At 50.9% G+C, this 15,735-nt stretch overlaps 1 protein-coding gene across 2 annotated transcripts in view; it reads right to left on the bottom strand.

Annotated features, from left to right (window-relative positions):
* Positions 1-15,735, bottom strand: part of GALNT17 (polypeptide N-acetylgalactosaminyltransferase 17) — a 500,518-nt gene that overhangs the window by 240,093 nt on the left and 244,690 nt on the right. For both annotated transcript variants that reach the window (XM_008257969.4, XM_089320671.1), the window contains exons 4-5: positions 12,615-12,789; positions 5,730-5,927 (exon numbers count right to left, since the gene is read on the bottom strand). In XM_008257969.4, the coding sequence (XP_008256191.1) occupies positions 5,730-5,927; positions 12,615-12,789 (373 nt within the window). The remainder of the gene's footprint in view (positions 1-5,729; positions 5,928-12,614; positions 12,790-15,735) is intronic.

Below are 15,735 nucleotides of genomic sequence, written 5' to 3' on the forward strand. Positions count from 1 at the left end.
TTTTTTTTTTTTTTTTTTTGACAGGCAGAGTGGACAGTGAGAGAGAGAGACAGAGAGAAAGGTCTTCCTTTTGCTGTTGGTTCACCCCCCAGTGGCCGCCGCGGCTGGCATACTGCGCTGATCCGTAGCCAGGAGCCAGGTGCTTCTCCTGGTCTCCCGTGCGGGTGCAGGGCCCAAGCACCTGGGCCATCCTCCACTGCACTCCCTGGCCACAGCAGAGAGCTGGTCTGGAAGAGGGGCAAACGGGACAGAATCCGGCACCCCGACTGGGACTAGAACCCGGTGTGCCGGCGCCACAGGCGGAGGATTAGCCTAGTGAGCCACGGTGCCGGCCCATACATCTTTCTAAAAAGAAGCTAGAAAGCCACATATTGTGTGATTCCACGTATAGAAAATGTTCAGAATAAGCAAACACTAAGATTCGGAAGGCAGACCAGCCCTTAGCGGGTATGGTGAACTCTTTACTGAATGAATGGATGGATTAGTGGGTCTGAGGTTCAGATGGAGGCCAGGGCTCACAGATGAGCAGAAAGAGATGAGCCGGTTCAGAGGCACACAGAGGTATTTCTGGGGTGGGAGGGGACTTCCCACAGGAGATCCACAAGGAAAGGAACGGCTTGGGCAGCGGGAGAAGCAGGTTCAGAATAGCATCAGGGAGAAGCAGGGGCTACCACTGTGACACAGCCAGCCAGGCCCCGGCTTCACAAAGCAGAGATGAGCGGAGGGTACATCCAGGTAAAGAGAGGCACTCCAGCCAGCAGAGCCCAGTGGAAGCATCTAGCCATGATCTTCAGTGTCCACCCTGAGGCTCCTTGGGAGATGGGCCTCGAGGCACCTGTCTCACTCCATCTTCCGTTGCAGGAAAGGGAAAACCATGGGCTGGGTCATTTAGAAAGGAACTCGGTTTATTCTGCTGGCAGTGCTGGAGGCAGGGAGGGACAAAGTCAGGGGGCTTTGGCAAGGTCTTTCTTGCCCATGGAGATTTTGAGGGGTCTCGAGGTGGCACAGGGCATTGAATTATAAGGCAGAGCAAGTGTCCCACAGGGAGTTTTGTGACACAGCCATTTCCTGGATAACTCGTTAATCTGCTAACCCGTGCATAGGTTAATCCATTCTCATTCCCCCTTATAGGTCCTACCTGGGCCTGTACCATGGGGATTACATTTCAGCCTGAATTTGGGTCAGGCCATTTAAACAGCATCTACAAACCTCATGAACTTTCATGCGACGCTCTGCCCCCTTATTCATGTTCAGGGGGAATGATCTATGGCTTTCAGCAAATTATCAGAGAGGCCCTTGACTCAAAAGAAGTTTGAAATCCACTGGTCTAATGATGGGCTGTTGATGTCCCATAGAAAATCAACTAAAGATCTCTCTCTCTCTCCTTCTCTCTCTCTCTCTCTCTCACCAACTCTCCCTCTAGGCTCTCTGTCCCTCTGCTTTTCAAATACATAAATAAGTAAATCAATCAATCACTCTAGAGAATAACAGGGGCACAAGACACAGACGTGGGAATCTTTCAGAGGCTTCTGCACTCACGTTCCAGGAAATTCTCTGTGGCTATGGGTGATGCTTCTTCTCTCAAATTCCTCAGCCCCACAATAAAACCTCATGCATCTCACAACTCCCACGGTGAGGTGCATGGACAAAGATGGACCAAGGCTACCCCAGGAATGACCGAGGGCTCCAGGGGAACAAGCGTAGAGCAAAGACCACATTGTGGGGGCCATGGTGGTCTCATGCCATCGTAGACATGTGTATGAGTCCTCGTCACTCTGAGGAGGGACTTACTATAGACATTATGAAGTCAAGAGATTACACAAAGGATCGAGATTTATTGATTTATTCCTCTTAAGTCTAAGGACCCACTGGCCCTGTGTCTCCGCAGCCCACCATACAGGGCCAGTAGCAGGTGCCTCCATGATGGGACATGCATTTTTAGTCTTCTGACACAGGACAGAAGCAGGACTCACAACCAAGTCCCTTCCTACCCAACCACCAATCTACCTGCTGACCTGAACACGTATCCATCTCCAATTCAGCTCCCACCCAGCTAGGAGCAAAGGAGCATACTGACCCTAACTAACCCGTGCCTAAAAGAGCCCAGTATGACCCCCGTATGACCTTCCTGGGGTAGCGGAGGTGAACACCACCACCATTTTGAGTGTGTCGTGTGTGCAGAAGAAGTAACTGCACCTGCACATAACATGGAGCTCGGTGCAAACAGATGTGTCGTGTGCCAGCGGCAACCCAATAAAAACTCCCGTTGAGCTCCCAATGTAGAGCCAGTGGTGGAACCTCTCTCCACTGTGCTGCCCTTCTGGCTGGCATAATTAAAAGTTCTCAGTGAACCTTTCTGGGTTCATGCTGACTGCTTGTTCACTTTTTTTTTTTAAAGACTTATTTATTTGAAAGGCAGAGTGATAGAGGAAGAGAGAGAAAGAGACAGAGAGACAGCGACAGGGCTCTTTTATGAACTGGTTTCCTATCCATATGGCCGTAATGGTCAGGTCTGGGCTAGGCTGAAGCTAGAGAAGCCAGGAGCCAGGAACTCCACCTGGATCTCCTCCATGAGTGGCAGGGGCCCAAGTTCTTGGGCCATCCTCTGCTGCCAGTATGTTAGCAGGGAGCTGGATCAGAAGTGGGGCAGCTAGGACCCAAGCTGGTACTCTGATATGGGATGCCAGCCTCCTAAGCACAGTGCGCCACAAAGCCAGTCTCTGCTGGTAGATTTTGGTTACAAATGAGTCCTGAACTTCGAGGCAGTATCACTCCCATCCCCCACCCTTACACTTGACCCTTGCTCTCCTGAATGGCACCTGCGCACTTTGTATACCCGAGACTCCGCAGTAAACAGAGAAGAGCAGAGGACAAACAGAAAACCTTGGAAAACAGCTGTTTTCCAGGCAGGAGGAAAAAACTCTTCTAAGAATAAACAGGGGAAGAACTCAAACAGAAATGTTATAAATTCCTTTCATGTAAAAATCTCCTTTTATGGCCGGCGCCACGTCTCACTAGGCTAATCCTCCGCCTTGCGGCATCGGCACACCGGGTTCTAGTCCCAGTTGGGGTGCCGGATTCTGTCCCGGTTGCCCCTCTTCCAGGCCAGCTCTCTGCTGTGGCCAGGGAGTGCAGTGGAGGATGGCCCAGGTGCTTGGGCCCTGCACCCCATGGAAGACCAGGAAAAGCACCTGGCTCCTGGCTCCTGCCATCGGATCAGCGCGGTGCACCGGCCGCAGCGCGCCGGCCGCAGCGGCCATTGGAGGGTGAACCGACGGCAAAGGAAGACCTTTCTCTCTGTCTCTCTCTCTCACTGTCCACTCTGCCTGTCAAAAAAAAAAAAAAATCTCCTTTTATTATCTTGCCTACCACTGGGCAATCTCTCCTAACCTAATGCTATTTGGGTTATGAGAAGTTCTCCACGTCCCCACTTTTACCAAAGCAAAATCATACTTATTAAAAATTTGGAATCATGCTAAGAAGGAGCAAACCTCACATCCTAATGGTAAAGAAATCCTATTGTGTCTGCTTTGTAATAGCCAAAGGATCATACAATGTCTTCCCTACAATTAAATATCCCCATCCACTATTAACAAATGAAGCATTTTACAAGTGAAGATACATTAAAAGGAGACCATTCGTGCTTGATTCTATTTTGTACAACAGAGATGCATGTAATATTAATGACTCATGATCACGTTAGTTTCTGGGTTCCTTTGAAAGTGCATTATTAATCATCGATTCATGTTACCGTAACTCGGGAAATAGAAACGAGCTCTTTGCTTAGTGCCTTTATAGATGTCGGCTGGGCATCCCCAAGCACTTGGACCTCTCTGTTGCTACTATTTAGGGTCACATCCTCCTTCTGTTACCTGTCACGGCTGGGTAGCCAGCATCCCCTGTGTCAGGTTGGCCAAAATATCAAACTCCCCATCTGTCAGTCCATCAGTTGAATTTCATCCCTTGAAGATCAGCAGGCCAGAGGGTCTTCAGGCACTGGTTGTTAAAGTCTCAGTATTCCTGAAGGTCACACTCCAGGTCTCAGCCGACACCTTGGCAATGACATTGGTATCTGCAGAATGCCAGGAGGACAGCCCTGCGGCCTTGCGGGGCAGCTGTGGTGGGCACTGAGCCACGAGCTGGTTTTGGCTCAGGGAGTTACAGGGCTATAAATGACCTTCCCTGGGGCACAAATCTGTCCACGGGTGACTCTGCTCTAAGGCGATTTTTCAGCTTGAGTGGGAAAGAACAGGACGTCTCAAAATCCTACTCCTGTTTATCACGGATTTGTCAAGGGAGAAAGAACTTCACGATCCCAAGGAAGGAGCTCTCACTCCTAGTCCAGGATGCCTTCTCGTTATCCCCCTTAACACCAACAAGCACGCCCCTCTGAAACCTGGCCACGGCCACAGGCCTCTGTCACCTCCTGTGACTGGACAGAACCCAAGTTCCAAAACTTCAGGGTCATGTTGAGCCCAAGTTGAACTTGCAAGAAATAGCGTAAAGGTCACCTTGGTTGAAAACCACGGCATTCCCAGGGGGCTCAGCCATCCCGCCAGCCCCAAACAGCCACACCCTCGTCTCTGCACCTGCTCGTGTTGTGGGACACGAGAATGCTACAGACAAGATGAAGCGTCAGATCTTGGGTGGGGAGGTTGTCCGGGATTGTGCATCTGGACCCCAGATGTAACAGCAAGAGTCAAAGAGGGAGACAAGAAAGCAAAGGAGGGAAAAAAGCCAGGCGGCCGAGGCAGCGGGAGCTGAAGGGAGAAGAAGTGAGGTGGCTGTGGCCTCTGGAGCTCTCTGAAGGACCCAGCCCTCCCAATGTTTGGACTTTTGCTCCATACGGGTCGTCCCCAGGACTGCAGGAGAATAAATCAATGCTGCTTTAAGTCAGCGCGTTTGTGGTGAGTTGACCCAGCAACAAGAAGAAACCAAGAGGGCATCGAAATCAACCTTCATTCGAGAGCCTTTCTACTTGACATTCGCGATGGGTAAGCCAGGAGATTTGGATCCCCTTGTCCTTGAAGGCAGACGGACAGCATCTGGGACCAGAGGCAGACGGAGAATTCCAAAGGCCCCTCAGTGACCCAGAACACCCCACAACCATCACCCTTTTCTATGTGATATGGTACGATGTAAAAAGACAGGAAATGCTGCAATTATACATGTTTCCAAAGATAAAAGGCAGCCCCCGATCCCACTGCTTCTCCATAGAGGGTACATTCCAAGGCTCCCAGTGGGTGGATACCTCAAACCTTGGCTTGCACTAGTTTTCACCCTCGCACACACTGTGCCTATGACACTGTGCATGTCAGGACCCGTGAGAGAAGAAGAACCAACAGTAACGATCTATTGCAATACGAGCTATTGAAAAACACGAGCTGTTCATTTCTGGAGTCTTCCGACCACGGTTGAGCACACGCAACTGAAACCGTAAAAAGCAAAACCGCAGAGCAGGCCATCCCCCAGGGCATGCGACATTGTCCAGCTTTAAAGAGTTCACCGCACAGGGGGAATGCACTTGGGAGCTGCCCTTGGACTCTGCGCGTGATGGACCAAAAATGCCACGTCCTCTCTCAGCAAGACACCTACGCTCCTAAGATAACCCGCAGCTCCTAAGCAGCCGTTTGCACCCTGCGGCTGAAGCCCATGGCTGCATCAGCCTCTCCCCCAGTGCCCTCGGGTCCGGGGACTCGCGGGTCCCCAAAGCTGGCCCTGCTACAGACCTGATGGGGAGGGAAGGGTCTCCGGCGTCCCACCAGTCCTTCGGGGGGCTGATGTACATACACCACAGCTCCCAGCTGTACCCGTGCGCCGAGTTCTCATAGCGCTGCACTTCAAAGTCGTCCTGCTTGATGTTGTCGATGGACGGCAGGATCACGCGCTTCCGGTTTTCCTGGATGCGAGACAGAACGGGCTCCGCCCTGAAACACAGAGAAACCGCCATGAAGCCGCTCTCTCCGAGCGGAACGAGCCAGTCTGCTAGGAGGCTGGGCTTTGGGCGGGCTGGAACTCCGAGGGAAACTGAGGCTCCCCAAAGCCTGGGGGTGCAGCCGTGGTGAATGAAGCCGCTGCCGACGTGGGCTGGGAAGTGTGTGAAAAACACAGGGCACACCTTCGCCCATGCTGGAACCACCAACAAGATGCCTGATTTGGCCCGAGAAGCCTGGGGTGAGGATTCAGGGCAAGGAGTCCCCTACACTATGGAAGTGCCACGCCGCGTTGTGGCGCAGTGAGTTAAGCTGCTCCCTGCGACACCCCCATGGCCCTCGCTGTTCCACTTCCCATCCAGCTCCCTGCTAACGCGCCTGGGCCCCTGCCACTTACGTGGGAGACCCAGATGGTGTTCCTGGCCCCTGGCCTAACCTGGTCCAGCCCCAGCCATTGCAGCTCTTTGGAAGAGTGAATCAGCAGATGGAAGATTCTCTCTCTCTCTCTTGTTCTATCTCGATCTCTCTCCCTCTCTCTCTAACACTCTCTCTCCCTCTCTCTGCAACTCTGCTTTTCAAATAAAATAAATAAATATGTTTTAAAAAAGCAAGTGCCAAGCGCCTCTTTTTACTGTTTTAAAGATTTATTTATTTATTTGAAACAAGGTTACACACACACACACACAGAGAGAGAGAGAGAGAGAGAGAGAGAGGAGAGAGAGAGAGATCTTCTATCCACTAGTTCACTCCCCAAATGGCCGCAATGGCCAGAGCTGCGCCGATCCGAAGCCAGGAGCCAGGAGTTTCTTCTGGGTCTCCTAAGCGGGTACAGGGGCCCAAGGACTTGGGCCATCTTCTACTGCTTTCCCAGGCCACAGCAGAGAGCTGGATTGGAAGTGGAGCAGCCGGGTCTTGAATTGGCACCCTTATGGGATGCCGGCACTGCAGGCAGCAGCTTTACCCGATACCAGCCCCAACCAAACACCTCTTTCATACCGACAGTATCCTGGCTTCATGATTTGCATTGTTCTAGGGCTTTACCCAAGCCTCATCAGCTTCCCCTCAGGGTGTTCGCTGCCATCTCTTATTTTTTTTTCTGCTGGTATTCAATTCTCTTTCCCAAAATAGGTCACCTCTGCCCTGGCCGGCCTGGTTTTAATAAGCCCTTCACCGGTTTCTTTGTGTGTGACTATTTCAGTAGTTTTAATTGATTATTTAATTGATTTGTTAAAAGGGATCTCATTGAATTGGTTCACAATGCAAAGCTGGGAACTAATTAAATGCAAAGGCAGGCGGAATCTTGCCTCCCAGCTCAGCTCCCGCACCTCAGCTCTGCAGCAGGCGTCAGCCGGGGGCTCTGGCTTCAGGTTCAAGGTGTAGCCCGCTGGCTATGGACAAAGCAGATGGTCAGAGAGCTCCGCCAATGCGTCCCTCTGAGGCAGGCGTAGGAAGGGATCATTTCCCATTCTGGAGAAGGAAGAGGTGGCCCTTGGAAGCCAGCGCATTAATCTCCCAGTTTAGACCAGAGTGCACGCACGCCTTGGAAAAGAGTCAAGTGAAAAATTCCATTCCTAGGCATTATTTGGAAGAATAATGAGAACCTGCGGCCTACAACCCATCTCTTTTCATTTGCAGCTATTGAATTACCTGTTGGCACGGCTCATCTTTCTATTTAAAACGAGCAATAAAATACACCCCGGGCCATTGACCCTCCAATACTTTTGCGCACACCGTACAGGCTGCGGCCAAATGGGACCGACTCGCTGAGGCTGCACAACCCGCTTCCAAGCCTTGCCCCTTTCAAGGCCTCACTGATGCTGTACTGCCCTGGGAATGCCATTTGCATGGCAGAAAGTCTGACCCCTAAGAAGTCTTAGACCAAATGCTGCCTCTCCTGAGAAGCCTTCCTAATTTACCCCAGTAGGATGGTTTTTTTGCTTCCTTTCAACTTTTTTTAAAAAATTATTATTATTTTATTTTATTTGGAAGGTAAAGAGACAAGAAGAGATCTTCTATCTGCTAGTTCACCCTCCAAAAGCCCGCAATAGCAAGGGCTGGGACACGTTGAATGCTAGAGCCAGGAGCTCCATCCGGTTTTCCATGTGGGTAGCAGGGACCCAAGTACTTGAGCCATGATGTACTGCCTCCCAGGGTGCACTGTGGCAGGAAGCTAGATTGGAAGCAGAGGTGGGACTCGAACCAGGCACTCTGATATAAGACGCAGGCCTCCCACACATACCTACCGCACAACAATGCTCACCCCTTCCTCTCAACGCCTAGGCTACTTCCTCCACCTTACGCAGGGCACACTGACAGCTAAGGCTGCCTGTGCCGATCACGGCACACACTCTTTCTCCTTATGAGCCGGGGATAGCTGGTATTTATTGAGCACTTACTGAATGCCAGGCGTGATTCTAAACATTTCATAGGCATTGTCCCAGCACCAATCTGATGGGGTGGAGTTTCTGATTTTACACAGGAGGAAAACAAGGTCGAAGGACATTCAAGCCACTTCCCCTAGGTCATGAGGTCAGTGGGTGGAAGAACCTGGTTTATAACCTAGATATTCTGGTATCAAAACATCTTGTTGAGTGGGCCCAGGATGGTCTGGGGCTGTGCACATAGAAGCACTCCATTGCAGCCCATTGCTGGGTGGTGAAGGCAGTCTGAGCATGGGGGCAGAAGATGGTAGCTCAGCTAATGCTACACAGCTGAAGACCTGGATTCTCGTGTCTTGGAGAGAAGGTACAACTCCTCCCCATCACTTGCTCCCCTTCCTGGGGACGTCCTGCCTGTTGCCATGTGTCCAGCAATGCCTCCCTACAGAAGTCCACTCCCTTCCCCAACCTCCAATGAACACTGGGCTTGGACTGCTGAATTGCTTTGCCAACAGATGTAAGCAGAAGCTTCAGGAGTCTCCGGAAGGTTTGGCAGGTGTTCTCTGCCCTGAGCCGGAATGTTCTGGGCAGGTGTATTCCTTGGATGCCAGAACACAGAGGACGGGCATACATGGGAAGTCACAGACAGACACCAAGAGCTCACATGGGTTGTGGAGATCAGAGATGATCACTGCATTGGAACCGAGTACAAGTTGAGACACAATGATGAACCTGGAATAGGGCTTTGGTTCAGAGAGGGTCTGTGCCACTCAGATAGAAGTGTGTGAAATGAGACTGACCACCTAGGCCTGGAGTCCCAGAGCTGTCAGACTTAGACAAGAGTGGACAGACTACAGTTCGACTACCTGCCAGATTTTGATTTCGAGCTGGGTGGCCAACTACACTCAGTGTGCCCAGGACTGTTCCAGCATTACTACTGCCAAGTCCAGAGAAACCTCTCAGTACCAGGCAAACATGGACAGTTGGATCCCCAAAACCCCAGCTTAGAACAGTGTCAGGGTCATGGCATGCATTCAGCAAATGTCATCCAAAGAGCGAATTCAGGCAGCCAATGTGTTCAGGAGCGGGGAACCTTTTATCTGCCAAGGGCCATTTGGAGGTTTAGGACATCATTTGTAGGCAGTGGTGACGATCAACCTAAAACTTAGACGGCTATAGATGCATTGAATTTTGAGTCCCATCTGCAGTTACCTTAAGGCCAAATGATTTAGTGGCTGGACTTTCCCTACCCTTGGCTGGTGATTGATAATGGAGGACTGGGCTGGTACACAGGTTGTGAAGACAGATAAGGAGACAAGGACGTGAGAAACGGTGATGGTAGAACCAGGGAGCTGTCATTTGGCTTAGCAGTTAAGATGCCTTTGTCCCGTACGGGAGTGCCCGGGGTTTGATTTCTGGCTCTGGGGCTCCTGACTCCAGCTTCCCATCAGGGTAGACCCTGGGAGGCAGCAGTGATGGCTCAACTTGTGTGGCCCCTGCCAGCCATGTGGAAGCCCCAGATGGACTGTCCAACTTCCAGCTTCAGCTCCGGCCCAGCCCTGGGCACTGCAGGCATTTGGGAAGCGAATCAGTGGATAGGAGTGCTCTCTCTCTCTCTCTTTCTCTCAAACAAGTTTTTTTTTAAAAGATAAAACTAGCTAGACGTCAGAGGCAAGGTTGCTTAGATGAGCAATATGACAACAAGGGACAACTGAGGTGTCGGGAGATGCTTCCAGTTTTGGTACAAAGAAATGAGGAGGTGACGATGTGGAGGAAAAGACATCAGAGATGAGATGTCACGCCTGGGGCTGCAGTGGGACACGTGAGCGCATCTGTTCAGAAGCTTCCTAGCTCACTGGTTCTCAGACTGGAGTGTGCACGAGTTCCCAGGAGGTGCTGCTTAAAGAACACTGCTGGAAAGCCGGCGCCGCGGCTCACTAGGCTAATCCTCCGCCTTGCGGCGCCGGCACACCAGGTTCTAGTCCCGGTCGGGGCGCCGGATTCTGTCCCAGTTGCCCCTCTTCCAGGCCAGCTCTCTGCTATGTCCCGGGAGTGCAGTGGAGGATGGCCCAAGTCCTTGAGCCCTGTACCCCATGGGAGACCAGGAAAAAGTACCTGGCTCCTGCCATCGGATCAGCGTGGTGCCCTGGCTGTAGCGCACCGGCTGCGGCGGCCATTGGAGGGTGAACCAACAGCAAAAGGAAGACCTTTCTCTCTGTCTCTCTCTCACTGTCCACTCTGCCTGTCCAACAAAAAAAAAGTACACTGCTGGATCCCAGGCCCAAAGCTCCTGACTTCACAGGTCTGGGTGGGGCCCGAGAATTTGCATTTCTAGCAAGTTCCCAAGCTGCTGGTCTGGGGACCTCACTTGGCTAACAGTTACGATTGAAGGCAAACAACTCCAGGGCTCAGGGAAGAGGCAGGGAGTCCCCAGGCTGGATGCCAGCAAAAAGCCGGGGAGGAAGCTGGTGGGTGTCTGGTCTGGCGATGGTCATGTCAGTGCTAACAGGGATTAACAGGCCAGGTTTCTGCATGGTCAGACACATAGCCATTCTCCTCCTTCCATCCAGCCATGAGGAAGATTCCACAGTTTGTCGCAAAAACAGAAGCAGAGACCTGGTAATGTCCAATTAGTGATGGGATATTGGTTCTTCTTCTTCTTTTTTTTTTTTTTTTTTTTTTTGACATGCAGAGTGGACAGTGAGAGAGAGAGACAGAGAGAAAGGTCTTCCTGCCGTTGGTTCACCCTCCAATGGCCGCTGCGGCCAGCACGCTGCAGCTGATCCGATGGCAGGAGCCAGGTGCTTCTCCTGGTCTCCCATGGGGTGCAGGGCCCAAGCACTTGGGCCATCCTCCACTGCACTCCCGGGCCACAGCAGAGAGCTGGTGGGACAGAATCCGGTGCCCCGACCGGGACTAGAACCTGGTGTGCTGCGCCGCAGGCGGAGGATTAGCCTAGTGAGCCGCGGCGCTGGCTAGGGATATTGGTTCTTCCAGTCTGGTCCTGTGAGCAGCAGCGACTCAAGATGCTATCTTTGAGTGTAAATAATCATTATTTGTGAAATACACGATTCTTCTTCTTACTAATTAAGCAATCCAGGGCACAGGTTATTTAACCTCCGCCTCGATTTATCGTTGGTTGGTTAGCAATAATCATTTGACCATGCTTTTAAACTCAAGGCCCTATTTGAATTTCAACATGCTCACTGAGTTGGGCATTTTTGTGCTTCTCTCTTCAAGCGTCCAGAATTGTCTACTCCCTGTGTGCTCACCAACCAATTTGTCTCATATTGTTCTTTTCACCTGGAAAATCATCAGGATCACATCTGTAGAGCCAAAACTTTCTCTTCTTCCAAATGCTGTTAAAGGGAATCCCTGGCGTGGCGACGACGATGGAACCTTTAAGAGGTGGGACCTACGGAAGGCAATGAAGTCACCACGGCCCTGCCCTCATGAACGCAGTCACCAGAGGCCAGACAGAGGGATGGGTCCACTGCATGGTGGACTTGCAGCCTCCAAAACTGTGATATAAACCAACATCTTTTCTTTACACATTCCTCAGCATCCAGTGTCGTATTACAGCAATACAAAATGAACTAAGAGGGGCCAGCGCTGTGGCACAACGGGTAAAGCCACCACCTGCAGTGCTGTCATCCCATATGGGCGCCTGTTCGAGTCCCGGCTGCTCCACTTCCTATCCAGATCTCTGCTAATGGCCTGAGAAAGCAGTAGAAGATGGCCCCAAGTGCTTGGGCCCCTGCACCTGCATGGGAGACCCGGAAGAAGCTCCTGGCTCCTGGCTCCTGGCTTCAGATCGGTGCAGCTCTGGCCGTCGCAGCCATCTGGGGAGTGAAGCAGCAGATGGAAAACCTCTCTCTCTCTCTCTCTCTCTCTCTCTCTCTCTGTCTCTCATCTCTCTCTGTGTAACTCTCACTTTCAAATAAATAAATAAATCTTTAAAAAAAAAAAAAAAACAAAATGAACTAAGACAACTATCTTACCTCTTAACCAAGGATTATTTGAGCTCTATCTATGCATACCATTTTCACCAGGAATTTTATGATGATGGTGATGATGACAGTGAAGACCATGAGAGCAGCAACAGTGGACAGCGCAGACAGCAGTCAAGTTTCTCACTACTGCCTGGTTTTATCCCAGTCAACAGTCTCACCTTCTTCTTCAACCAGTCCATCTCCATTAGTTTTTCTAGTGGCTCCAGAAAAAAACAGGTAAATACACCCTCCCTCCCTCCCACCCCGATTCTACTCCCTTCTACTCCTCTAGCTTGCAGCTCACAACCTACCAGCCAGCAGTGAATTCCACGTGGGCATCAAAGAAGCCGGTGACTTGGCCAGTGGCCACCTTCCAGCCCTCGATGCGGGCTCGGATCAGGCCCTCTCTCTTCTGGTTACGCACCACCTTCACCAGCCCGGGGTAGCGTTTGTGGACGTACTCTTCCAAGGGGGCTTTCAGCTCCTCTACAAGCAAAGACACAATGCAAGAAGGTCTGTACACATTCATTTCCAATGTGCACCCCGTGATGTCTACAGATCTCCTGGAAGCTAAGAGATCACAAATACGTTTAGACGTTAGAAATACTGGTAGAGAAGAGAGCTTAGCTGTGCAGGGAGTCAGAAGTCTTCCCCAAGGCAGTCACCCAGGAGAGCGAAGTTCTGACGGTGTACGGTGCACACACTGCACAGACGGCAGATCTGGGTTTTGTATTGCAACTGCTGCAGACCAGCAGGTGTCTTTGAGATTTCCCTTCTTTTTAAGATTGATTTCTTTATTTATTTGAAAGGAAGGCAGTGTTACAGAGAGGAAGAGGTCGGGAGGAGGGAGGGAGAGAAAGGGAGAGAGAGAGAGAGAGAGAGAGAGAGAGAGAGAGAGAGAGAAATTGATCCATCTTCCATTGCTGTTTCACTCCCAAAATGGCCCAGGGCCCAGCAAGGCTGAAGCCAGGTGCCAGGAGCTTCACCCTGGTCTCCCATATGAGTGGCAGGGGCCCAAGCACTTGGGCCACCTTCCACTGCTTTCCCAGGCTCATTAGCAGGGAGCTGGATCAACAGTGGAGCACCTGGGACTCAAAGTGGTACCCGTATAGGATGCCGGTGTCGCCGACAGCAGCTCTACCCACCAAGTCACAATGCCAGCCCTGAGATTTCTTTCCTTTGTGGCTCTTCCTCCTTATGTGGCCAGAATTCCTGTCCCTTTACTGACCCCTGGGGCCTGTTTGCTGACTTCCGTATAGGCTTTTCCATCTTCACATAGACTGGTTCTTACATGAGTCTTAAAATGCGAAAGAATTTTTTGTCCAGGCATAGAAATGTCACCACGGTGGCAGAAGCAACGGTACCAGGAATTGAACGCTCTCCAACAAGCAGATGTGGTAGCGCTTTGTTTTTATGATGCAATCTAATCCTGAGAGAAAACTAAGGTTGCTAGATTCATCCCACTGATTAACCAGATGAATTCCATTTTGCAAATGAAGGCACAGTTGTAGGAAGGCTCACCCATCCCAAGGACACACATTGGGCAGAGAAGAGACAACACACAGCTCATTTGCGTCTATTTCACAAAGGCTAATATCTTTGTCTACTTGAGAGTCATCAGACCTAGGGAGGAAGGAGAAAGGCTAACAGAGAGAGCATTCCCATATATCCTCATTCTTAGTCTCCACGTTCCGAGAGTCTTACTCTGGAGGTCTTTCCTTAAGTCTAGGAACAGTCCAGTGATCCTGATGAAAACAGGTCCAGGTACTTTAATAAGCACTGTCACCTGGGGCTTTGGTGTAGCGAAAGCTAAAAATGCTGTATTCACAGATATCGTGCAGATCCCTTACTTTCTGGGCATACTTGGAGTTTTTACCAAATGAACACTGTATCTGTGCAGTATAAGTTGGGGCTAATTTTTTGTGTGTGTGCTGTCCCTAGAAAGTCACAGCCATGTGACCTGGAGAATGCAGAGGGAATTGGGGTATGCAGATTGCTGGGGTTCCCAAGGGTAGAGAGATGTGAAATGGTGACTGTCAATCAAAGGTAAGGATGATGGGGCAATGGGAGTGTTACCCACTGAACCGTGTCCCTCCAAAACTCATCCATTGAAGCCCTACGCATAAGGACTTCAGCATGTGCTTGTACTTGGAGAAAGAAATGACTGAGGGAGTGAGTATTTGGTCTAGTGGTTCAGATACCAGTTGGGCTACACTTGTCCCACACTGGAGTGCCTGGGTTCAGTACCCAGCTCTGGCTCCTGAGTCTAGCTTCCTGCTAAAGCAGACCCTGGGAGGCAGCAGTGATGACTCAAGTGCTTGGATCCCTGCCATCCATGTGGGAGACCTGGGTCAAGTTCTCCACACCTCGCTTTACCCAGATTCAGCCAATGTGGGCATTTGGGGAATGAACCAGTGGACAGGATCACGCTCTCTCTCCCCTTTTAAACAAATATATTTTTAATTATTTAAAAAAAGAGAGTGAGGCTTCATTTTATTACTTGAGAGTTCAAATAAGGCTGTTGAGTGGCTCCCGATTCACTTTTGACCAGTGGCCTTGAAGAAGGGGACATCTGGACACACACAGACACACCAGGGCCATGCGTGCACAGAGCAAAGAGGACCATGTGAAGAGGCAGCAAGAGGTTAACCTTCTGCAGGCCAAGGAGAGAGGCCGTGGAGGGAACTCACCCTGCCACTCCTCCTTGGCCATGAACTTCTAGTCTCTAAAGGTTGTGAGAAAATCCAGTCTGTGGTTGTATTTTATGATAGAAGCCGAGAAGACAGGGAGGTTGGGAGCGAGACAGGGAGACTGAGGGAAAGATACTCCCGGGCTCAAGGAGGAAGATGGAGCCTGGGGTGGGAGGGAGAGGACCTCAAACGCCCACGAGGGACAGCAGAGGCTGGGTGTTAAGACTGCGGGGACGCTGCCTTGTGTTCAAACCCTGGTGCATCCACTGGTTTCCTTGGCAACCCTGGGAAAGTCCCGAAACCTAACTGCACTTCCATTTCCCCACCTGCAGAGGGCCATAATAATAAAGTATTGCACTCATAGGACTACCGTGAGGATTAAACGACTCAGTATAGACAGAAAGCCTGGAATTACCCCCTGGCATGGGGCGAATGCTTAGCACTGAGTAGCCAGTGTGAGTAACGACTGTATTTTTCCCTCGTTCCTTCCACAGAGGTGGATATTTCTAGAAGAACCTGAGCGAAGATTTCAGAGCGGTTTAGGGAACCTGAGGAAGCCATACCCGAGGTGGTGAAAACCAGGCCTCTATGCTTCGCAAATCTGCAACTCCATCAGTGTCAACTGGAAGTGTGCAAACAGACAACTGGGCCCCTTCCCCCACTGCCCCACTCCTAGCAGGTCTAGGGTAGGAACTCAATGGTCACATTTCTTTTTTTTTTTAATTTATTTTATTTGAAAGTC

The sequence above is a fragment of the Oryctolagus cuniculus genome, chromosome 19, assembly GCF_051225735.1.
Source record: "Oryctolagus cuniculus isolate XC-2025 breed Fujian yellow rabbit chromosome 19, ASM5122573v1, whole genome shotgun sequence".
NCBI lineage: Eukaryota > Metazoa > Chordata > Mammalia > Lagomorpha > Leporidae > Oryctolagus > Oryctolagus cuniculus.